Genomic DNA, 24,849 nt, shown 5'->3' with positions numbered 1-24,849 from the left:
CGGGGAGCCTGCTTCCCTCTCTCTCTCTCTCTGCCTGCCTCTCTGCCTTGTTGTGATTTCTCTCTGTCAAAAAATAAATAAAATCTTAAAACAAAACAAAACAAAACATTAAATATAATGTTATATTATGTAATGCTATAATGCTATAATGTTATTATAAATGATAAGCAGGGGTGCCTGGGTGTCTCAGTGGGTTAAAGCCTCTGCCTTTGGCTCAGGTCATGATCTTGGGGTCCTGGGATCGAGCCCCACATCAGGATCTCTGCTCAGCGGGGAGCCTGTTTCCCCCTCCCCCTCTAACTGCCTCTCTTTCTACTTGTGATCTCTCTGTCAAATAAACAAATAAATTTCTTAAAAAAAACCAGATAATCATCAGCATACTTACTGGGCTTGAGAAATAATTGAAGACATCATCCTTATCACAGATATAAAATATTTTTAAAAGTTCCAATCAGAAATGAAGAATGCTATAAATAAGATTGTAAACAGGCATTAATGCAATGAACAAAAGCCTGGAAGTAACAGAGGAATGAATAAGTAACACAGAGAACAAAATAGTAAAAAATAATGAAGCTGAACAAGGGAAAAAGAAGAATTATGAAACACAAGAATAGACTTAGGGAACTCAGTGGCTCCTTCAATTATAATAACATTCATATTATAGGAGTCCCAGAAGTAGAAGAGAGAAAAGGGGACAGAAAATTTATATGAGGAAATAATGGCTGAAAATGTCCCTAATCTGGGGAAGGAAACAGACATCCAGATCCAGGAGGCACAGAGAACTCCCATCAAAATCAACAGAAGCAGGCCAACACCAAGATATAGTAAAATAAAATTTTTAAAATATAGAGATAAAGAAGAAAAAAATCCTAAAGGCAGCAAGACAAAAAAAAAAAAAAATGCTTACTTACAATGGAAGATAGATAAGGCCAGCTGCAGATCTCTCAAGAGAAACTCATCAAGCTAGATGGGAGTGGCAGGCTATATTAAATGTGCTGAGTGGGAAAAAATTGCTGCCAAGAATATTCTATCCAGCAAGGCTATCATTCAGGATAGAAGGAGAAATAAAGCATTTCCCAGAGAAACAAAACTTAAAGGAGTTTGTGACCAGTGAACCAGCCCTGCAAGAAATAATAAAGGGTGTTCTCTGAACGGGAAAGAAGGACCAAAAGTGACAAAGACCATAAAGGATCAGAGAAAATCTCCAGAAACAATGACAAAACAAGTAATAATAGAGCATAAAATGTGTATAAAAATAATTACTTTGAATGTAAATGGACTACATTTTCCAATCAAAAGCAACAGAGTTTCAGAATGGACTTAAAAAAAAAAAAACACTATATGATGCCTACAAGAGACTCATTTTAGACCTGGACACCTCTATATTGAAAATGGAAGGGACATACAAATGGACAAGGGACAAGAAAATGGACAAGGGACATACAAATCAAAACTACAATGAGTTATCACCTCACTCCAGTCAGAATGGCTAAAATCAAGAACAGAAGAAATGACAGGTGTTGGTGGGGTTGTGGAAAAAAGGGAACCCTCTTACACCATTGATAGGAATGCAAACTGGTGCAGCCACTCTGGAAAGTAGTATGGAGTTTCCTCAAAAAATTAAAAATAGAACTACCCTACAACCTAGTAATTGCACTACTAAGTATTTACCCAAAGGATACAAATATACTGATTCAAAGGGGCACATGCACCCCAATGTTTATTGCAGCATTATCAACAATAGCCACATTATGGCAAGAGCCCAATGTCCACATGAATGGATAAAGAAGAGGTAGTATATATATACAATGGAATATTACTCAACCATGAAAAGAATGAAATCCTGCCATTTGCAATAATGTGGATGGAGCTAGAGAGTATTAGGCTAAGGAACTAAATCAGTCAAAGGAAGACAAATACCATAAGATTTCGCTCATATATGGAACTTAAGAAATAAAACAAATGATCATAGGGGGAAAAAAGAGAAGCAGAAGGAGAAAAAGACTCTCAACTATGGAGAACAAATGGGTGGTCACTGGAGGGGAGGAGGGGAGGACAGTGGGTGAAAAAGTTGATGGGGATTAAAGAGTACTTATTTATTCACTTATTGTTCACTTATTATTCAGTTATTGTGGTGAGCATAGAGAAATCACCATTGTATACCAAAACAAATATAACACTGTATGTTAATTACAGTGGAGTTTTAAAAATAGTAAATAAATAAATAAATAAAATCTTAAAATAAATTGTTTTAAGGAAGGGAAAAATGAAGGCGGGAGAATCAGAAGGGGAGACAAACATGAGAGACGGTGGATTCTGAGACACAAACTGAGGGTTTTAGAGGGTAGGGGGGTAGGGGGATGTGTTGGCCTGGTGATGGGTATTAAGGAGGGCACATATTCATGGAGCACTGGATGTTATACGTAAACAATGAATCTTGGAACACTACATCAAAAACTAATGATGTGCTGTATGGTGACTAACATAACATAATAAATGGAGGAGGAGGAGGAGGGGGAGAAGAAGCGGGGGAGGGGGAGAAGAAGAAGAGATAAATTGTTTTCTTATACCAAGAAAGTTTAGATTTGCTTTGTATTTTATTAAATGTTAGATCATCTTGTTTAATTACACAGTTACCAAGCTTTGAAAACACTTGCATACATTTCCAATGTAAAATAAGTTGCATTAAGGAAAATCTAGCCTTTACACTGCCTCTCTGCCCATCACTTCCCCAATGCACAATTGAATTTTATTACTGAAGTTGTTTCATATTTAATTGAAGAATATGTGCAAATATAGAATTCATATTTTACACTGTCTTAGATCATCACTAACATACTATACATATAATTCTCCATCTTAATTTTTGCATTGAACAATATATCTCGGAGATGAGAACACAGCAATGTAGAGGATATTACTTACTCCTTTGTATAGTTGTCAAATCATCTATTTTGTAGCTATAATGTTTCCTATTGAAGAACATTTAAATTTTGCGTTTTACCATTTCAAATAGTGCTGTAACTAATAAATTTTAACATATGTCTTTTTGTAATTTTTCCAGATTTATTATTCCTTTCCCCCTCATCTTTATTTAGGTAAATTGTCAAACAAAAGCATATATAATTTAAGTGTACAATGTGATGATTTGATATATATGTACATGTAGTGAAATGATTACCAGAATCAAGGTAATTAATATAATTAATACATCCATCTCCTCACAGATATACTGTGTGTGTATGTAAAAATGCTTAGGATCTATTTTCTTAGCAAATTATAAGTATTATTATTATTGTTGTAGAATAAAAAAGACTTACAAACCATAGTCACCATGCTATACATTCAACTTATAACTAGAGTATCAAAACAGTATACATTTCTCCCCTACTTTCCATCCCCTGTTAACCACCAGTCTACTCTCAGTTTTTATGGCCCAGATTCTTCAAAGCCGGGTCACTGGGGCAAAGTGTAAAGGCGTGTTTTCCTAGGGATGGCCTAATCTGTACACACTGTGTACGAGCGAACATTGTATGACAGACTCTATTCTTCTAGTATCATCCACACAATGTCAAACTTGCAATCCGCCCAATCTTATAGCAGATAAATGATATCCTATTGTAGGTGCCATTTATAATTTGTAGTTTCCTCCTTAGATGAGAGATTGGATATGTTTAAGGACCTTTTGTATTTTCTTTTTAAATTTCCACTTAGATTCATGACAATCCTCTTGTCTCTTATTCCCTAACCTCCTTTCCCAGGCACAAAATATACTGCCAGGCACCAAGAGCTGTCTAGACTTACAGTTTGCAAACCCTTGGAATATTTTTCCATCTTACACATTTCTTCCTCTCACAGTGTACCTTGGATAGATTCTTTCCTTATCTAATGTTTCTCTTTCATTTCCTGTGACACATGTTCAGTTCACTATATTTAATATTTATTAAATATAATGATAATCCTAGAAAGGCAAGTAGGATATCAGTCAACATTAACCGATCAGAATTTCTGCATTCACAACAGGATAACAGGAATGCCAAAAATAGACTATGTATGCAATCATTTAAAAAATAATTTCTGAAGATCTGTGTGACTAGCCTTTTCTCACTACTATGTCAGTAGAAAGACCAGTGCTGGATATGTAGTAACCATCACACAAAGAGATATTCTCTCTGCTAAGCAGAAAATTCCAGACTCCTGTCCTTCATTTTCCCAGGAAAGATCATATGAAAAGAATCTTTCGAGCTGATTGTTCTCACTGTCAAATAACGGTCATTAAGTTCATGGTTTGTTCAAGAGTGAATTATGGAAATGTCTGTGAAACACCTTGAGGGGAGTGGGCCAGGACTGACTGCTTCAGGGAAGTCCTAAGTCATCCTTCCAGGCCCCCGTGCCATGCCAATACTGAGAATAATTCAGGATCTGGCTGCCTCATTTTCCATATTTTCATTCCTGACATCCTGAGGTAGATAGGATTGCCCAGATTCAACAGGGTCCTTAAAAATAACTTGTTTATTAAGAAGAACTTTCGCATCATTCACCACAGTCTCCAGGAAATAATTTTGCAAGAAGAATATCTTCCTAAAGTAAACACCACTGGCAATGGGTCCTCCAGTAAGAGCACAGAATTTTTCCACATATCTCAACAGTTTTTCTCCTAATGACTCATCACCCTTCTCAACTGATAGCAAATGGGGAGAGTTGAGGTTTGCCTTGAGTTTCTCCACTGACACATGCAAGTCCTTGGCTATAGTTTCCAGGGATGCATCATCCAGGCCAAAGTAAGACCTGTAGAGGGTTAAAGTCTCCTCCAGCTTCTCCATGTCATTATCACTGATAAAACCCATGAAAGGGATGGTGGCTGATGCTCCAGCCTTCAGGGCTTCCAGCCAGACCCTCTGTTTCAGGGAATCCCTCTTCCGGTCAATGGCGGCCTCAGTAACATTTGGCAGGTACTGCATGAAGATGTGGCGCTTGTGGGCTGGGAGCTCCCTCAGAAAGGTGGTCTCCAGGTGTGGGAAATCATAATCAGACAAATCAAAGCTGGAGATTAAGAAGACCTGAGTGTCACCCATATTAGCATTCTTCAACTGAGTCACACAGTCACTGCGGATCCTTTGCAGGATTTCATCCCTATTGAATGTGCTGGGTTTACTTATTTTTGCACTGTGTAAATCACTGTCCACTTTAGTTCGAACAAAGTAGAAATTCTTCTTCATTTTTCTAATTGCTTCAGCCAGATGAGCATCACTAATTTTGAAGCGTGTAGAAGAGATGATAATAAAGAAGTCATACTCACCAAATTTCATCTTCTTCAGATACTTCTGTGGCTGAAAGGTAGTGGTCATAATACCAGGCAGATCCCAAAATGTCACATTGGGAAGTTTCGGGTGTTTGTATGCTATTCTCTCCAAGGTTGTCTCCACTGCCCCGGTGGGGGCAGCCCCTTCTTCATTGTGCCTCACCCCCCGCAGGGCATTTATGAAACTGGACTTCCCTGTTCCAGGCTCCCCGGTCACTGCAATGTTTAGAGGGGCATTGTCAATGTCTCTCAATGCATCACTAATTACAGAAGCCACTCTGGGAATGTCCCCTGCCTTCAGGTGTGTTTCAATCAATGCGATGGTTTCCTGACAGAGGATTTTGCTTTCTGGCTTGAAGTTCTTAAAAAACTTGTCAAAGCTGGAGGCCAAATCACTACGCTTTGTAGAAGAGGATGTGGAAGAGAAGGACTGACCCATGGCTGGAGCAGTAGAAGGCACTATGGGGAGGAGAAAAAAGGGAAGGAAAAAATTAGTACAGCAAGGAATGGCGTGAGCTGTGCTGTTAGGGACGAGTATAATGTCAGTCCTGGCCACAACATTGCATCCAGGAGCATTTCTCTTTCTGTCCAGTCATTGCTTTTGTTCAGGCTCTTCCCTTATCTTGGAAAGCCCTTCTTCTATAAGACATTCTTCATTCTTCCAGACTAATTTTACAGCCTGATTCTTTAATCCAAACTTTTCTAGAAGCCCACATCATTCTTATTTATCTTGCTTTAGTTTTCTTTGTTTGGAATGTTATGAAAATATTACTTTTTCATTGCAGCAAATCCAAGACAGCACCAGCAGTATCTCAACACCCCTTCCCACTGTGATGTAAGACCCTCCAGAAAACCCACTTCTGATAACCTCCAACATCACCATGTCACAGAACTTGGTTCTCACATGAGGCACCTAAGTAAGGATGAGTGGCTCCTTTCTTTCTCAGAAAAGATACTGTATATCTTCATTAGGAGAAACTTTCAATGATTGCAAATGTGTTTTCTTTTATCTAGAAAGTATGCTGGCTCATGCAAGTTTTGAAAGGACTCTCTGTATTTCATGGAAAAGCAACAGCAGGTGGCATGGATTCCCATGTTATAAAAAGTATGTTGGACTATCCACTTGCTATGACCCACCCCAACTGTCCCAGACCCCACCCATCACCTCCTTCATACTTGTGCATAAAAGTGGACAGAAATCATGGAGGGAAGATAATCCTCCTGGAGGCCTGACTGATGTATAGAGTGTCAATGATGTAAAAGATCATTTGAACGAAGACTGAAGCAGGAGCTTCTGTCACTTTCTCTGATATCAATGAAACTGAGCTTGTTCTGGAATCCCTGAACCTATCTGATCACCGGAAGCTTATATCTTGAGAGGGGGCACCAGAAGAATCATATATCCAGCACTAAAGGTAATGTGAAAGATTTGTATACTGTCCCCTACAGAGATAGAGAGCAGAGTTTTTACACCAGGAAGCAAGTCACTTCAAGTCACCACTGACGTCTGGGCAGCATGCAGGCTGGAGAGGTGAGCTTTGGCTAAAATGAGGGATCAGACATCCTCCGGGGGCTTCCAGCTAGCCATTGCTGCAGCCCAGGAGATGATGGCAAAAGATATGTTTGGAAGAAATTATTCAGACCAACTGTACTTTGTCTGGACTTGCATACATATGAATGCAGCATGCAGACATTCTCCTTAGAAGAGAAAACTGGGGGGAGGGTGTCTAGCTTGTCAAGGGTGAAAGAGGCAACTATTAAACAACCAGGAATCATGGTGCCGGCACTTCCGACCACCCAGCAGGAATATTCTTCACATACAGAAGAAAGGAAATCCTGAGCATCTGGCATGCGCAGGGACAACCTCTTGCTGTGTGGAGAGAAAATCATGCCACCAGCCCTCTGGGGATCAAAGCTCTCACAAAGCAGATTGAAGGAGGCTGAGTGTGGAAGTGGCATATACAAGCTTGGCCTCAAGGACGAGCCAACAAGGGGAGACTACAACTCCCTCTGGTATAGTCTCCTGCCTGTGCATTCTCAGAGGATGGGGGAGGAAAAACAAAAAGACTCCTTGAAACAACTTGTTTCATGAGCCAGCCTACTTTCTAGATAGAAGAATGCATTGGAGGGTGAGGAACTATGCCCGAGACAGGTCCTAAGGAATGGAACAAATAAAGGGAAATAAAGGGAACCAAATGACAGAGTTAGAGAGTAAGCAGACGTGGAAAGCGAAATTCTGTGTGCTGAGCAAATTTCAACTCCACAAAAGCCATGCCCTATTCTTCTATAGGTTCTATACCTCACCTGATGTTATATGTGAAGCTCTGTTATTTATTATTTTCTGCTGCAACAGCAGTGCCGGGGGAGCAGGGGCAGAGTACCTTATGATATCGCTGGGAGCTTGTACTCACCTTCTGGCAGTGTGTTCTCTGTAGTTAGAATAGAAATGGCAGGGAATGTAAGATATCCATGCCAGTAAACCTTAGATGTGCATCTCTATATACATCCCTCATCTCATCCTCTTAACAATCCTATAAAGACGTATAATAATTTCCAACTTCAAATCAAAAATCAAATAAATGCTGAGGTTAAGAGACAGGCAATGAGGATCTTACTGTTAGCAATGTTCAGACCTAGAATTCAAGGTGAGGGCTCTTCTCCAAGGACAGAGCTCTGTCTCAGGAAGCAAAGGCAGAGCACACAATGAGATGGTGAGAGATAAAACTAGGACTGAAAATGAAGTCATTGTGAGACACACAGGATTTATAGTTCTATGGAGAGATGTGTTAAAAAGAAAGCCACAGAGTCATAATGGGTCCATTTAAGTTAAACCCCAAAGTCAGTAAACCAAGACAAATGTGTTCCAGTGAAAGACATCCCTGCATGAAAGGTGCTCACCAGGTGAAGAAGGGCAGAATCCTAGGTGGGACAGTGTGGTCTCAGGATCCCCTGAACCATAGAAAGAATGGGGGTGCCTGAGCCAGTAGAGTTCCCATACATTGGAGCAGAGAAACTCGTCGTGGGCAAGCTCTGGAGGAGGCTCTGAGCTGTTTGCCATAAATCACAAGCTGTGTCCTGATGGGGTGACTGCTCTCTGCGTGGAGACCCTGCAAATGACAGGAACATGGGGACCCTCTGCCTTCTCCTGGGAGGGGCAGAGCAGATGTGTGGGGGACCAGGCAACAACTCTCTGTGTGGGAGCCTTTTAAAGGACGCTAATGACAATGATCTGCCTTCCCTGGGAGGATCAGTGTGGGCACACACTGCAGGAGTCTGCAGAGTTTGGCACACACAAAGTGAAGACTGCTTATCCCTGAGAGAGGTGACCACCATCTTTCAGCTCTGGGGCTGGAGATCTGGCATGGCCATTTTTACTTTGATCCTCTAAAGGGGAATGAACAGCATTCAGGGAACAAACGCCACTCAGAGCAACTAAAACAGCTTACACTGAGTCTAGTCCACTTACAAGGGGAGGTGAATTACTCCCAGGCAAAGACACCTAAGAATCAGGACAGCAGCCCCCACCCCCAGAAAGCCAACTGGAAGAACAGGTAAACAGCAAGTTTGCAGCCCACATGGGTTTGTAAAACTCCAGCTCTAGGGGAAAATAGTATATACAACTCGGTTTTTTGTTTTGGAGTTTTTTTTTTTTTCCTCATGATTCATTTACCTTTTAGTTTAAAATTTTCTATTTTTTTCTTTTTTCCCCTTTCAACTAGTTTCTTATTTTATCAACGCCTTGTTTTTTGTTGTTTATTGTTGTTGTTGTTTGACACAGAGAGATCACAAGTAGGCAGAGAGGTAGGCAGAGAGTGAGAAGGAGAAGCAGGCTCCCCGCAGAGTGGAGAGCCTGATGCTGGGCTCCATCCCAGGACCCTGAGATCACGACCTGAGCCGAAGGCAGAGGCTTAACCCACTGAGCCACCCAGGAGCCCCTCAACTCTTTGTTTTTAGTCTTTTTTAACTTTCATTTTTTACATTTTCACACACACACACACACACACACACACACACACACACTCTCTCTCTCTCTCTCTATATATATATATATACACACACACTTCATTTTGGCTTCCTTTCTCTATTCAATTTTATTTTGTGTCTGTGTGTGTGTGTGTGTATTTCTCTGTTCAATTGTTTGTTTGTGTGTGTGTATTTTGTTGTTGTTGTTGTTGTTTGGTTTTGCTTTCCTTACAATTTGGGGATTTAGTGTCTTCTAACAGACCACAATACACTCAGGACCAAGTGGCTCACCCGATTCTGTCCACTCTATAACATTATATACCATCTTCCACCATCTTTTTTTTTTCTTTTTCTTTCTCATTTTCTTCTAGTTTCTGACCTCCTCAGACTTGTCTAGTGTGTATTTTGCTTGGCTGAATGTTCATATTTTCCATAGTGCTCACTCATTCATCCATTCTTCTCTGTGCAAAATGACTAGAAGGAGGGGTTCACAACAAAAGAAAGAACCAGAGGCAATACTCTCTGCCACAGATTGAATTGATATGGATATAAGTAAAATGTTCGGGATGGAATTCAGCATAACAGCTATAAAGTTACTCGCTGGGCTGAGTACCATCTTCATGCAAAAATGAGATTTAGTCAGTTCAAAAATAAAAATGACCTAACTAAGATGCAGTCTGAACTGGATACTCTAAAAGGTAGGGTAAATGAGGCAGAAGAGTCAGTGACAGAAGACAAGTTGATGGAAAGAAGGAAACTGAGGAAAAGAGAGATAAACAACTAATGGACCATGAGGGAAGGCATTGAGAAATCAGTGATATCATAAAGCAAAACAATACTAGTAATACTGGGGTCTCTGAAGAAGAAGAAGAGAGAGAGAGGACCAGAAAATATATTTGAGCAAATCGAAGCTGAGAAATTCTCTAATCTGGGGAAGGAAAGAAGCATTCAAGTCCAATAGCTAAAGAGAATGCCTCTCAAAATAAATAAAAATAGATCAACCCCAATCAGGTTGTTGATTTTCCCAATCAGAAAATCAACCCCAACATATAATAATAAAGCTTGCATATTTTGAGGTAAAGAGAAAAAATCCTGAAAGCAGCTTGAGACAAGAGGTTCTTAAGCTACACTGGTAGAAACATTAGGCTGCCATCAGACTTATCCACAGAGCCCTGGCAGGCCAGAAAGGGCTGGCATGATATATTCAGAGTAATAAGTGAGAAAAACACACAACCAGGAATATTTTATCCAGCAAGGCTTCATTCAGAATGAAAGGAGAGAGAAAGAGCTTTCAGGACAAACAGAAACTGAAAGAATTTGTGATCACTAATCCAGCCCTGGAAGAAATATTAAAGAGGATCCTGTAAGTGAAGAGAGAGAATATTCTTGGGAGTAACATAGACCAGAAGAAACAGAGACAATCTACAGAAACATGAACTCTAAAGATAATACAATGGTATTAAATTCATATCTTTCAATAATTACTCTGAATCTAAATGAGCTAAATGCTCCAATCAAAAGACACAGGTGATCAGATTGGATGAAAAAGTGAGACCTTTCCATATGCTGTCTACTAGAGACTCATTTTGGACACAAAGTCACCTCCAGATTGAAACTAGGGGGGGCAGACAACAATTTATCACGCTAATGGACCTCAAAAGATAGCTAGGGTAGCAATCCTCATATCAGATAAATTAGATTTTAAACCAAAGACTGTAGTAAGGGGTGAAAAGGGATACCTATATAATAGAACAAGAAGATCTAACAATTATAAATGTTTACATCACTAACTTGGGACCAGTCAAATATATCAACCAATTAATAATCAAATTAAAGAAACATATTGATAATAATATAAAAATAGTAGGGGACATTAACACCCCACTCACAGTGGTGTACAGATCATCTAAGCAGAAGATCAACAAGAAAACAAGGGCTTTGACTGACAGACTAGACCAGATACACTTCACAGATATACACAGAGCATGCTATCCTAAAGAAACAGAATACACATTCTTTTCTAGTGTGGAACATTCTCCAGAATAGATCACACACACTGGGTCACAAATCAAGTCTCAACAAAAGGATAAGATTGGGATTATTCCTTTCATGCTTTCAGACCACAATGCTTTGAAACTTGAACTCCACCGGAAAAGGAAATTTGGAAGGAACTCAAACACTTGGAGGATAAGGGAACCCTACTAAAGAATGAATGGGTCAAACAGGAAATTAAAGGAGAATTTAAAAAAATTATGGAAACGAATGAAAACGAAAACACAGCTGTTCAAAATCTTTTGGCTATGGCAAAGGAGGTCCTAAGGGGGGTGAATATAGCAATGCAAGCCTTTCTCAAAAAATTAGAAAAGTCAGATACACAAGCTAAACTTACACCTCAAGGAGCAAATACTGCCTAAACCAAGCAGGAGAAGAGAAACAATAAAGATTAAAGCAGAAATCAGTGAACTAGAAACTAGAAGAACAGTAAAACAAATTAACAAAACTAGAAACTGCTTCTTTGAAAGAATTAATAAGATTATAAATTCCTCAGCAAACTTATCAAAAAGAAAAGAGAAAGGACCCAAATTAATAAAATCATGAATGAAAGAAGACAGATCATGACCAACAGCAAGGAAATACAATAATTTTAAGAGCAAATTATGAGCAACTATATACCAACAAGTTAGGCAATCTGGAAGAAATGGATGCATTCCTGGCAACTTATAAACTACCCAAACTGAAAACAGGAAGAAATAGAAAACATGAACAGACCCATAACTGGCAAGGAAATTGAAGCAGGAATAGAACTCCCCCAAAACACTGGAGTCCAGGGCCAGATGACTTCCCAGGGGAATTCTATCAAACATTTAAAGAGGAACTAATACCTATTCTTCTGAAGTTATTTCAAAAATAGAAATCGAAGGAAAACATTCTATGAGGCTAGCATTACCTTCATCCCAAAACCAGACAAAGAACCCACCAAAAAGGAGAATTACAGAAAAATATCCATTAAGAACATGGATGCCAAAATTCTCGCTAAGAAATTAGCCAAAGGATTCAGCAGTCATTAGAAGGATTATTCACCAGAATCAAGTGGGTTTTATTTCTGGGCTGTAAGGGTGGTCCAATGTTCACAAAACAATCAAGATGATACATCACATTAATTTAAAAAAGTCAAGAAACACATGATACTCTCAATTGATGAAGAAAAAGCATTTGACAAAGTACATATCCTTTCTTGATGAAAACTCTTCACAGAGTAGGAATAGAGGAAACATGCCTTACTATCATAAAAGCCATCTACAAAAAGCCCACAGAGAATATAATTCTCATTAAAGAAAAACTGAGAGCTTTTCCCTTAAGATAAGGATTATGACAGGAATATCACCATCATCACTATTGTTCAACATAGTGCTAGAAGTACTAGCCTCAGTAGTCAGACAACAAAAAGATATAAAGAGCATCCAAATTAGTAAAGAAGTTAAACTCTCACTTTTTGCAGATCACTTGCTACTTTAGGTCGAAAACCCAAAAGACTCCACCCCAAAATTGCTAGAACTCGTACAGTAATTCAGGAAAGTGGCCGGATATAAAATCAATGCACAGAAATCAGTTGCATTTCTATACACTACCAATGTGACTGAAGAAAAAGAAATTAAGAAATTGATCCCATTTACAATTGTACTCAAAACCATAAGATACCTAGGAAGAAACCTAAGCAAAGAGGTGAAGGATCTGTACTCTAGAAACTGTAGAACACTTGTAAAAGAAATTGAGGAAGACACAAAGAGATGAAAAAACATTCCAAGTTCATGGATTGGAAGAATAAACATTGCAAAAATGTCAATGCTGTCCAGAGCAATCTACACATTCAATGCAATCCCTATCAAAAAACCATCAACATTTTTCACAGAGCTGGAATAAATAATTCTAAAATTTGTGTGGAGCCAGAAAAGACCCTGAGTACCTGAAAGAGTGTTGAAAAAGAAAACTAAGGCTGGTGGTATCACAATGCCAGACTTCTACTTTAAGACAGTATAGTACTAGCTCAAGAACAGACACATGCACTGATGGAAAAGAATAGAGAGCCCAGAAATGGACCTTCAACTCTATGGTCAACTAACCTCCAACAAAGCAGAAAAGAATATCCAATGGAAAAAGGACAGGCTCTTCAGTAAATGGTGCTGGGAAAATTGGAGAGCCACATGCAAAAGAATGAGATTGGACCATTCTCTTACATAATACACAAAGATAAACTCAAAATGGATGAAAGACCTCAATGTGAGACAAGAATCCATCACAATCCTAGAGGAGAACACAGGTAGCAACCTCTTTCACTTTGGCTACAGCACTTTCTTGTTAGACACCTCTCCAAAGGCAAGGGAAACAGTGAAAATAAACCACTGGAACTTCATCAAGATAAAAAGCTTCTGTTTGTTCAGCAAAAGAAACGTCAATGTAGCTAAAAGGCAACTTACAGAATGGGAGAAGATATTCGCAAGTGACATATCAGATAAAGAAATAGTATCCAAGATCTATAAAGAACTTCTCAAACTCAACACCCAAAAAACAAATAATCAGGGGCACTTGGGTAGCTCAGTGTGTTAAGCCTCTGCCTTTGGCTCAGGTCATGATCCCAGGGTCCTGGGATGGAGCCCCGCATCGGGCTCTCTGCTCAGCTGGGAGCCTGCTTCCTCCCTTCTCTCTCTCTGTCTGTCTCTCTGCGTACTTGTGATCTGTCTGTCAAATAAATAAACAAAATCTTTAAAACAAAACAAAAAAAAAATAATCCACTCAGGAAATGGGCAGAAGACATGAACAGACATTTCGAAAAAAGATATACAAATGGTCAACAGTTACATGAAAAAGTGCTCAAGATCACTTGACATCAGGAAAATACAAATCAAAACCACAATGAGTACACCAGTCAAAATGGCTAAATTAACAAGACAGGAAACAACAAAGAAACAGACTAACTATAGAGAACAATGCCCATACTCTGTCCATACTCTCTGATGGCTACCAGAGAGTATATAGTAAGGGGAATGGTAGAATAGGTGATGGAGATTAAGGAGTGTACTTGTGATGTGCACCCAGCATTGTATGTAAATGTTATTGAACACCTGAAGCTAATATAACACTGTACATTAACTATCCTGGAATTAAACTAAAAATATATATAAAATTAATAAAATAAAAATAGCTCAGGAGAATAATTGACATTGATGTCTCATGATGTCTGAGTACTCATTTTATGGGTAACCTAAAACTTCTTGTTAAGAATCACTATATTGAGGGGTGCCTGGGTGGCTCGGTGGTTTAAGCCGCTGCCTTCGGCTCAGGTCATGGTCTCGGGGTCCTGGGATCAAGTCCCACATCGGGCTCTCTGCTCAGCGGAGGGCCTGCTTCCCTTCCTCTCTCTCTGCCTGCCTCTCTTGTGATTTCTCTCTGTCAAATTAATAAATCTTTAAAAAAAAAAAAAAGAATCACTATATTGAATAGGTGTTTACATATATTTTTCATCATTTTATGTAAAATTTTAAATAGTTTCATATATTTTTGAGTAACTAAAATCTTATAGTTTTGCTGAATTAGATTAAGCAATGATTTAAGTTAAATTCATTAAGTATCTATTGCATCATTTCCAGGTAATTACTAAACATTGGTTTCTCCAATTTTGGCTTCTTTATTACAGGAAGACTAAAGAAAAATGTTGGTCTATCACATGAAAAAATGTTCATCACCATTAGCCATCAGGGAAATTCAAATCATAACCACATTGAGATAACACCTTACACCAGTTAGAATGGTCAAAATTAAAAGGACAAGAAACAACAAGCATTGGACAGGATGTGGAGAAAGGGAGCCCTCTTACACTGTTGGTGAAAATGCAAGTTGGTACAGCCACTTTGGAAACAGTGTGGAGATTCCTTAAGAAATTAAAAATAGAGCTACCCTATGACCCTGCAATTGCACAACTGCAATTTTTATCCCAAAAATACAGGCGTAGTGAAAAGAAGGGCCATCAGTACCCCAATGTTCATAGCATCAATGGCCACAATAGCCAAATTGTGGAAAGAGCCAAGATGCCCTTCAACAGATGAATGGGTAAAGAAGATATGGTCCATATATACAATGGAATACTGTGCCTCCATCAGAAAGGATGAATACCCAACTTTTGTATCTCATAAACTCTCTGCTGATACCTTGTTGTCTCACGCTAGTATGACTAAGTACAGCAAAATATTTAATGTTTTGCTATTAAGCCTATCATCAACGAGTTAAGGATGTCTTCCCAGATACCAGTTCAAAGGATCCTGCTAGTCATAGTCTAGAGTCTGGTGATTGGGTAGTCTGTAATTGTCATCAGAAGAATAATACATTTTGAACCCCATTGAAAGGAATCTTACCAAGTGCTCCCAAGTACTGACATTATTACAAAACTAGAAGGTGTTGAGTCTTGGGTATACATTGGGTATACATTTCACAGCTAAAGAAGGCTTTACTTGACATCTGGTCTTGCACAGATACTAGAGACAACAAAATCAATTGAATAGGAAGATAAGTAGCTGACATCGAAGTACATTGCCTTCATCCAAGACAATAGATCGTCTTCATACTTTAACTAAATGTGAAACCCTTTGTCCTCCTTTTCCTTTATTCTGGCATAATATTGGAAAAATAAGGACCTCAGGTGTATGTTTGAGCTCATGCTCAGAAGTGGGAGTAAACTCCAGAATGTAAAACAACCTTTTATTTCAGGCTAAGAGAAAAATCTAATCATGTCCCTAAATTTTCTCAAGCGAAATATGACATCACACTGGTTGGCTCCCTTGGATTTACATCACTGAGTTAAAAAAGACTAACCAGGACACATTCATGACCCAAGACTTGCTTCCTTTGACAGGGCAATGATTCCCTGGTTAACAGCTAAATTTACAGGACAATTTGATCAGGGACCTGTCCGTAACTCCTAAATATAATGCAGAATCCATTGTTAAGAGCATAGCTACCCAACAAAGATCCTTAGGCTCTCTAGCCAAAGGTTTTCTTGACAATAAGACAGACTCTGATTATATTTTAGCTGAGCAAGAGCTGTCTATACTGTGACCAAAACCACCAGCTGCATCTGGATTAACACTTTGGGGAAATTGAAACACAACTACATATGAGCACTGAACAAGCCACTTAGCTTAAAAAGATGATTCCTCAGTGGGGTCTCTTTTTGACTTATTCAGTTTTGAGTGTTTGGGTTCTGGGTAACATGGCTTCAAAGTGCACTCCAACCTTTGAAAACTATCTGTTTATAAAAATCCTAATAATAGTTGAGGGAAATTGGAAGGGGAGATGAACCAAGAGAGACTATGGACTCTGAAAAACAACCTGAGGGTTTTGAAGGGGCAGGGGTTGGGAGGTTGGGGGAGCCAGGTGGTGGGTATTATGGAGGGCATGCATTGCATGGAGCACTGGGTGTGGTGCAAAAACAATGAATTCTGTTACGCTGAAAGGAAATAAAAAAAATGCTAATAATATGCCAGGTACCCTGTGTGTTCTTAAAAAATTTTAAAAGCATGTTCACACATGCTAACCATCAAGCAAGTAATCTCTTTGAGACTGGAGCTTTGGAAAAAAAAATGTAGAGGATGGCTGATATCAAAACTGTGAACCTGAAGTCAGCACTGGTGAATATTGCAGAGATTTAGCAAAAACATCATGACATGTGAATACAATGGAAAGGATCAACCACAGGGTCACAGGGCCATAGAAGTCACTTACATTAAGGCTTGTACTCATTAAACCAAGACCAAATACCTAACCTAACTACAGTTTCACTCCCCTTAGCATGTATAATTTAGCCAGTCAATGTAGGAATTTCCTGATCAACCATGGGAAATTTACTGATAGAACCTTCCTCTTCCCCATAGGAGAGCAGTCCTGACTAAAGTATTGGAATCTTGAGATCCCAGGTTGGCTCAGTTGGTGGAGGATCCTACTCTTATTCTCAGCTCTTGTCTTGATCCCAGGGTTGTGAGTTCAAGTCCCACAAAGAGCTCCATGCTTGGTGTAAAGCGTACTTAAAAAAAAAATGCAACGAATTCTTTGTTCATATTTTTTTTCTTTTTCCCTTCCACTCTTCCTTTAAAAACATTTGTTTTCCTACAGTTCAATTGAATTCATGACCCATTTAATAAAACTAATCATTCTTTCCTATCTATTCAGTTGAATTGTCTTTTAACAGATAATATGCATTGTCTCCTCAGGGGAAGGTATCCTGGCCTGAGATGGGGAGCATCTGATCCAGAAGCTCTTGGGAAAAATCCTTATCAACTAAAACCCCTGACACTCACATGTTCCTTCTGCAGTTCACAGGAATAAAGTTTGTTCTCCAACCGTCCTTTGAAAATGTCCCAAATAGGTAAATGCTCTAACTGGCTTAAGGCATCCACCAGACATCTTGCCCCTCAGCCCTCCATATCCACAGCACCCAAAATGGAGCATCCAGACACTCACCCTTAGATGTACAAATCTGTAATTCTATTTTTAGACCTGTACTCAATCCAAAGTGATTCCTTGCTTACCAGCTCCTGAAGGAAAAGAGACTTCCAGTGTCCCAGCTGAGCTCTGAATGTGTCCCCTTGGCCATGCAGGAAATTCTGAGCCTGGTTGAAGTGCTCCCTGAAGCCCACAGCAGGAGCACTCCTCTGCACAGACTGGCCTTGCACTGCAGAGTTTAAAGAGCTGACTGTCACCCAAACATCTGCACTGCCTGTGAGAAGCTGGTAAGGCTTAAATAATCTCTGGTCTCTGCTCCACCCTCGCAGGAATCTCGCCAAAAGTAAAAAAAGAAGCCATCACATTGCAGAGTTCTGCATTTCCAAGAACATAAAGTAATACCAAAGTTCAGTTCCGAGAAATACAGCCATTGCCGGGAAAAGAAAGTGAAAGCCACCATGGCCCTTGATTCTGTGTGGTTTTGGCATAATGATTAAGTCTTCTAGTGACATCTGAGAGGCCACGCTAACCAGGGTATAGGCTCCAGGCCTGGCAGAATCTGAATTCAGAATAAGAGACCACAGACCTGAATCCTGGAAAAATGACACTCATGGTCCCTGTGTTAACCTTGGACAACCCAAACTCTATGGAGAGTGATGTCTAATATAGAGTAATTCTATTCCTTGTCACTGGTGTCTGGCACAGAGCTTCAGAAACCCTGATTTCCCTAAGTGTTAGAAGTTGGCTTTTTTATGCTAATGAAGTGATTCCAGATAGGATCCTAGATCATTTTATGTCAGTGGCTGGTCAGTAGAAAGACCAAACCTGTGAATAGAGGTTGGGACTCTCAGCCAGTTGGACCTCTGAGGAAGAAAAGGGGGAGTTGGAAATTGAGTTCTATCAAATGGCCAATGATTTGATCAATCATGTCCACATAATGAAACCTTAATCAAAACCCTGGACACCAATACTCAAGTGGGCTTCTTAGTTGACGTTTGCATTGATATTCTGGGAGGATGATATAGGCATGGAAGCTGTGTACTCTCTCCCTGACCTCACCCTATGTGTATTCTTTTAAATAAAACTGTATAGGTAAAGCTTTCCTTATTTCTGTGTATCATTCTAATTATCAAGCCTGAGGGGGTTATAGGACCCCTCTAATCTGTGGACAGTTAGAGGTCCAGGTGACCTAAGGAAACTTCTCAAACGCAGCTGGTATCTGAAGTGAGGGTAGTTTTCTGAGGTCCTGAGCCCTGATATCTGGGAAATCTTTGCTAACTCTGGGTGGTTAATGTTGGAATTAAAAGGCAATATGCCAGTTTGGGGTGGAAACTGAGTAGAGGGTAACCCTGTGTCCTTAGCAACCATATTCTGGTTTTAATTTTTTAAATTTATTTGTTGAAAAGAAATCTGCAATGTAATTTATATTTAAGAGTTATAAGACCTATACATCAATACATTCCTCAACAAACAATGGCCATTCACCAAGTTTCCATACCAGAGGGACTGTGCCATCCTTAAATGTCCCTTTTATGAATGTATGAACAAATATGCAAAATGTGTTTTCTACTTTTCACAAAAATGGCAGCATTCCCTACACAATGTCCTGTACCCTGGGTTCTTCATTTGCTTTCATAATTGTTCTGGATGAGAACACTCAAAGCTCTTCCTGTTAAAAAAACTCTGAGAAACAAACAGAGGGTTTTGGAGGGGGAGGAGAGTGGGAGATGAGTAAGCCTGGTGGTGGGTATTATGGAGGGCATGTATTGCATGGAGTACTGGGTGGGGTGCATAAACAATGAATCCTGGAACACTGAAAAAAAATTAAATTAAAAAATAAAAAAGAAAGATTAAAGAAATGCAAAAAAATAAAAAATAAAGTGATTATTGATAGATAAAATTTATTAATGTCTTCTCAAACATCTATTTTACTGACAAGTAGGTCAAGAAATAAAACCTACATGAACTATAGCTCAATAAAGCTGTCACTTTAGAAATGAAGAAAAAGAAATCAGACCTGCCCAGCCCAGTAAACTCTGGTGATCCCCTGAAAATAGTAACTACTTCTTCCAATTTGGAGTTTACTCCTTCACACACACACCATATTTTGATTAAAGAATAATTAACATAAAATATTATCTTAGTTTTGGATGCACAATATACTGATTCAACAACTCTATACATTACTCAAAGATCTCCATAATAAATGCAGTCACCATATGATATTGTTACAATATCAGTGACTACATTCCTTATGTTCTACTATTCATCCCTGTGACTTAAACGCTATATAACTGGAAGTTTGTGCCTCTTAATCTCCTTTATTTATTTTGCCTTTGCTGCACCCACCTCCGCTCTGGCAACTACCAGTTTGTTCTCTGTATTTAACAGTTAGTTCTGTTATTGTTTGTTTAGATGTCATATATAAGTAAAATTATATAATATTTGTCTTTCTCTTTCTCACTTATCTCAGTATAATACCTTCTAAGCTATCCATGTTGTGGCAAATGGTAAGCTTTCATTATTTTATGGCTGAGTAATATTCCACTGTGTGTGTATGTGTATCTATTCATCTATCAACGCACACTTGGATGTAATTTGACATTGGACCAGATGGATTTAAGTGATACATCCAGAACATTCCATTCTGGAACAGCAGAATGCACATTGTTTTCAAGTGCATGTGGAACATTCTCCAGATTGGACTGCATATTAGACCACAAAACATGTTTCAACAAGTTTCAAAAGATCAAAGTCATACCATGCACCTTTTCAGACCATACTACTATGAAACTAGAAATCAACCACAAGAAACAATCTGGAAAGAGCACAAGTACATGGAGGTTAAATTACATGCTACTACACAGTGAATATATCAACCAAGAAATGGAAGAGGAAAACAAAAAATTCATGGAACCAAGTAAAAATAAATATATAGCATTCCAAATTCTTTGGAATACAGCAAAGGAGTCCTAAGCCTTAAGTTTATACCAATACAGGTCTACCTCAAGATAAGAAAAATCTCAAATAAAAAACCTAACTTTATACCTGGAGGAGCTAGAAAAGGAAAAACAAACAAAACCCAGATATAGTGGAAGGAAGGAAATAATACCAGCTATAGCAGGAGTAAATAAAAGAAACCTATAAAACCAATAGAAGAGATCAATGAAATGAGGAGCAGGTACTTTGAAAACATAAAACAAAATTGATAAACCTGTAGCCAGATTCTTTAAAAGAGAGAAAGAAGGAAAAAGCAAGAGCTCACATAAAATCAGAATTAAAGAGGACAAATACAAAGTGACACAATAGAAATACAAGAATTGTAAGAGAATAAATATGAGACTGACTCATGATAAATTGTAAGAGAATATTATGAAAAACTGTATAGCAAGAAGTTGAATAACATAAAAGAATTGGATAAATATTTTGAAACATGTAACCTTCCAAAACTTGAATCAGGAAGAAATAGACAATCTGAACAGACTGATTACCACCAATGAAATTGAATAAGTAATAAAAATACTGCAACAACAAATGTCAGGACCAGACAACCTCACAAGTGAATTCTAGAAAATATGTAAAGAAGAGTAAATACCTGCTCATCTCAAACAACTCCTAAAAATAGAAAAGAAAGAAAAACTTTCAAATGCATCTATAAAGCCAAAATTACCCTGATACCAACATCAGATTAAGTCACTTAAAAAAAAAAAAAAAGAACTCCAGGACGATGTCTCTAATAAACATAGATGCAAAAACGCTCACAAAATATTAGCAAGCCAAATCTAACAAAGCATTAAAAAAATCACTCACCTGGATCAAGTTGAAGGTATTCCAAATGCAAATTGTGGTTCAATAGATGCAAATCACTCAAAACAAATCAATCAACATGATATATTAAATTAATGAGAAAAAATAAAAAACCATATGATGATTTCAATAGATGCAGAAACAAACACTGACAACATACAACATCTATTTACATTAAAAAGAAGATTTAGAGGGAACAAACCTCAACATCATAAAGTCAAACTTTGTAAAACCTACAGTGAACGTCATACTTGATGGTAAAAATCTCAGAGCAGTTTTCCTAAGCTCAGGAACAAGACAGGGTGTCCACTTGCCTTTATTCAACATAGTACTATAAGTCCTTAGCCACAGCATCAGACAAGAAAAAGGAATAAAAGGTGTACAAATTTATAATGAAGTAAAATGTTCTCTATTTGCAGACGACATGATACTATACAGAGAAAAATCTGAAGATTACCAAAAAATAACTAGAACTGATCGATGAATTCAGTAATGACACAGGATATAAACTCAAGATACAGAAATCCATTGTATTCCCTAAACTAATAATAGAGCAGCAGAAAGATAAATTACAAAAACAGCCCCATTTACAATTGCGCCAAAATTATAAAATACCTAGAAATAAACTTTAAAAAAATAGTGAAAGACTCACGCCCTGAAAACTAAAAAACATTGATGAAAGACAAGATGACACACAAAAAAATGAAAAGATAATTCTTGTTCATAGATTGGAAGAACAATTACTATAAAATATCCATAAAATGCACGACACTATGCAAATTTAAGGCAACCCTATGGAAATACCAAAAGCATTTTTCACAGAACTGGAACAAGTAATACTAATTTTTTTTCTTTTTTTTTTATTGTGTTATGTTAGTCACCATACAAGACAGCATTAGTTTTTGATGTAATCCAAGATTCATTGTTTATATATAATACCCAGTGTTGCATGCACTACATGCCCTCCTTAGTACCCACCACCAGGCTCACCCAAACTAAAATTTTAATGCAACCACAAAAGTCACCAAATAGCCAAAGCAGTCCAAGAAGGAAAAATAAAGGTGGAGGTGTCACAATTCCATATTTGTGGTAGCAGTTAAAACAGCATGGCACTCGAGGAAAAACAGATACCAGATCAATGGAACAGAACTGAAAGTCCAGATAAACCCACAGGTATATGGTTAATTAATGTACAACAAAGGAAGCAAGAATACGCAAAACGAAAAAGCATTTTTTTAAACAAATTATTTTAGGAACACTGGACAGCTACATGCAAAAGAATGAAACTGGACCACTTTTTAGACCATATCCAAAAATAAACGCAAAATGCATCAAAGACTTAAATGTGAGACGTGAAGTCATAAAACTCCTAAAAAATATGTACAGGGGGGTACCTGGGGGGTTCAGTGGGTTAAGCCTTTGCCTTCAGCTCAGGTCATGATCTCAGGGTCCTGGAATCGAGCCCCGCATTAGGCTCTCTGCTCAGCAAGGGGCCTGCTTCCCTCCCCACCCCACCTCTGCCTGCCTCTCTGTCTACTTGTGATCTCTTTCTTTCTGTCAAATAAATAAATAAAATCTCTAAAAAATGTGTACAGTAATTTTTTGGATGTTTCCCTCAGCAACATATTTATGAATATGTCTCTCTAGGCAAGGCAAACAAAAGCAAAAATAAATTGTTGTGACTACAAGAAAATAAAAAGCTTCTGCATGGGGAAGGAAACTATACACAAAGCAGAAGGTAACTCAGTAAGTGGGAGAAGATATTTGCAAAGTAATGTATTTGTGGAGCATAAACATGGAGGACATGGGGAGATGGCGAGGAGAAGTGAGTTGGGGGAAATTGGAGGTGGAGACAAACCGTGAGAGACTGTGAACTCTGAGAAACAAACTGAAGGTTTTGGAGGGGAGAGGGCTGGGAGGTTGGGTGAGCCTGGTGGTGGGTATTATGGAGGGCATGTATTGCATGGAACACTGGGTGTGGTGCATAAACAATGAATTCTGGAACACTGAAAATAAATAAACAAATAAAATTTAAAAAATATATCTGATAAGGGATGAATATAAAAAACATAGAAAGAACTTCACAATACCTTCCAAAAAATCCGAATTAAATTGGGCAGACAACTTGAATAGATATTACTCCCTCCAAAAAAACCCAAAGAAAAGCATGCAGATGAGCAATACATATGAGAAAATGATCAACATCACTAATTATCAGGGGAAAGGAAATCAAAACCAGAGTGAGATATCTCACACCAGTGATAATGGCCTGTGTTAACAAGGTAAAAGATAGCAGTTGTTGTTGAGGATATGGAATGAAGGGAACTACCATGCCCTGTTGTGAGAATATGAATTGGAACCAGTGCAGAAAACATTATGGAGTTTCCTCAAAAGACTACAAATAGAAACACCATATAATCTATTCATTCTACTACTCTGCATATACCCAAAGAAAATAGCACTAATTCAAAAAGATATATATACCTCCATGTTTATTGCAGCATTAGTTACAGTAGTCAAGATATGGAAGCAATGCAAGTGTGTATTGATAGATGAATAGATACACATATATACACACACAATGAAATATTACTCAGCCATAAAATAATGAGAGCTTGCCACAACATGTATAACTTAGAAGGTATTACACTAAGTGAGATAGGTGAGAAAGAGAAAGACAGATATTATGTTATTTTACTTATATGTGACATCTGAACAAACAAACAAACACAAAACTGCTAAATAAAGAGAACAAACTGGTAGTTGCCAGAGGGGAGGTGGGTGTAGCAAAGGTAAAATAAAAAAGGAGATTAAGAGTCATAAACTTCCAGTTAGAAGGCATGTAAGTCATTGGGATGGATAGTACAACATAGGGAATATACTTAATAATATTGTAACAATGTCCTGTGGTGACTGCACTCACTGTGGTGAACGCTGAGTAATGTGTAAAATCCTTGAATCAATATGTTGTGCACCTAAACCTAATATAATGTTTATGTTAATTATATCAACCAAAAAATATAGCATATACTCCATGTTGGAGGAAGGAGTTTCCTTTTGCAGGGAATTACCAGAGTTTATTGGGCTGACAGCCAGTCCTACCTCTTTTTCTTCTTTTTGAAACGATAGTTTTATAGAGCTACAGTACATGTAGCTCTTATTTCTTTCCCTACTTGTAAGTGAAATGGATATTTTCTTTAAAAGACATTAATAAAAATATTTTTAACAGGAAGAGCTTTGAGTGTGCTCATCTAGGACAGTTACCAAGCAGCAAAAGAAGATTCCAG

At 38.3% G+C, this 24,849-nt stretch overlaps 1 protein-coding gene across 1 annotated transcript; it reads right to left on the bottom strand.

The window, feature by feature from the left end:
• Window positions 1-2,578: 2,578 nt before the first annotated feature.
• Window positions 2,579-18,065, bottom strand: LOC123938635 (T-cell-specific guanine nucleotide triphosphate-binding protein 2-like). Its single transcript, XM_046000198.1, has 2 exons — window positions 17,842-18,065; window positions 2,579-5,761 (listed from the first exon to the last, which is right to left on the bottom strand). The coding sequence occupies exon 2, from the start codon at window positions 5,739-5,741 to the stop codon at window positions 4,416-4,418; it is 1,326 nt and encodes a 441-aa protein (XP_045856154.1). The 5' UTR covers window positions 5,742-5,761; window positions 17,842-18,065; the 3' UTR covers window positions 2,579-4,415.
• Window positions 18,066-24,849: the final 6,784 nt, after the last annotated feature.

Source organism: Meles meles, chromosome 3, assembly GCF_922984935.1.
Source record: "Meles meles chromosome 3, mMelMel3.1 paternal haplotype, whole genome shotgun sequence".
In the NCBI taxonomy this organism is placed as follows: domain Eukaryota; kingdom Metazoa; phylum Chordata; class Mammalia; order Carnivora; family Mustelidae; genus Meles; species Meles meles.
The sequence above is the reverse complement of the archived record's forward strand: the minus strand, read 5'-3'. Positions and strand labels throughout refer to the sequence as shown.

Coding starts and splice junctions, on each gene's coding strand:
- LOC123938635 (XM_046000198.1), bottom strand. CDS start 5,741: ATGGGTCAGTCCTTCTCTTCCACATCCTCTTCTACAAAGCGTAGTGAT.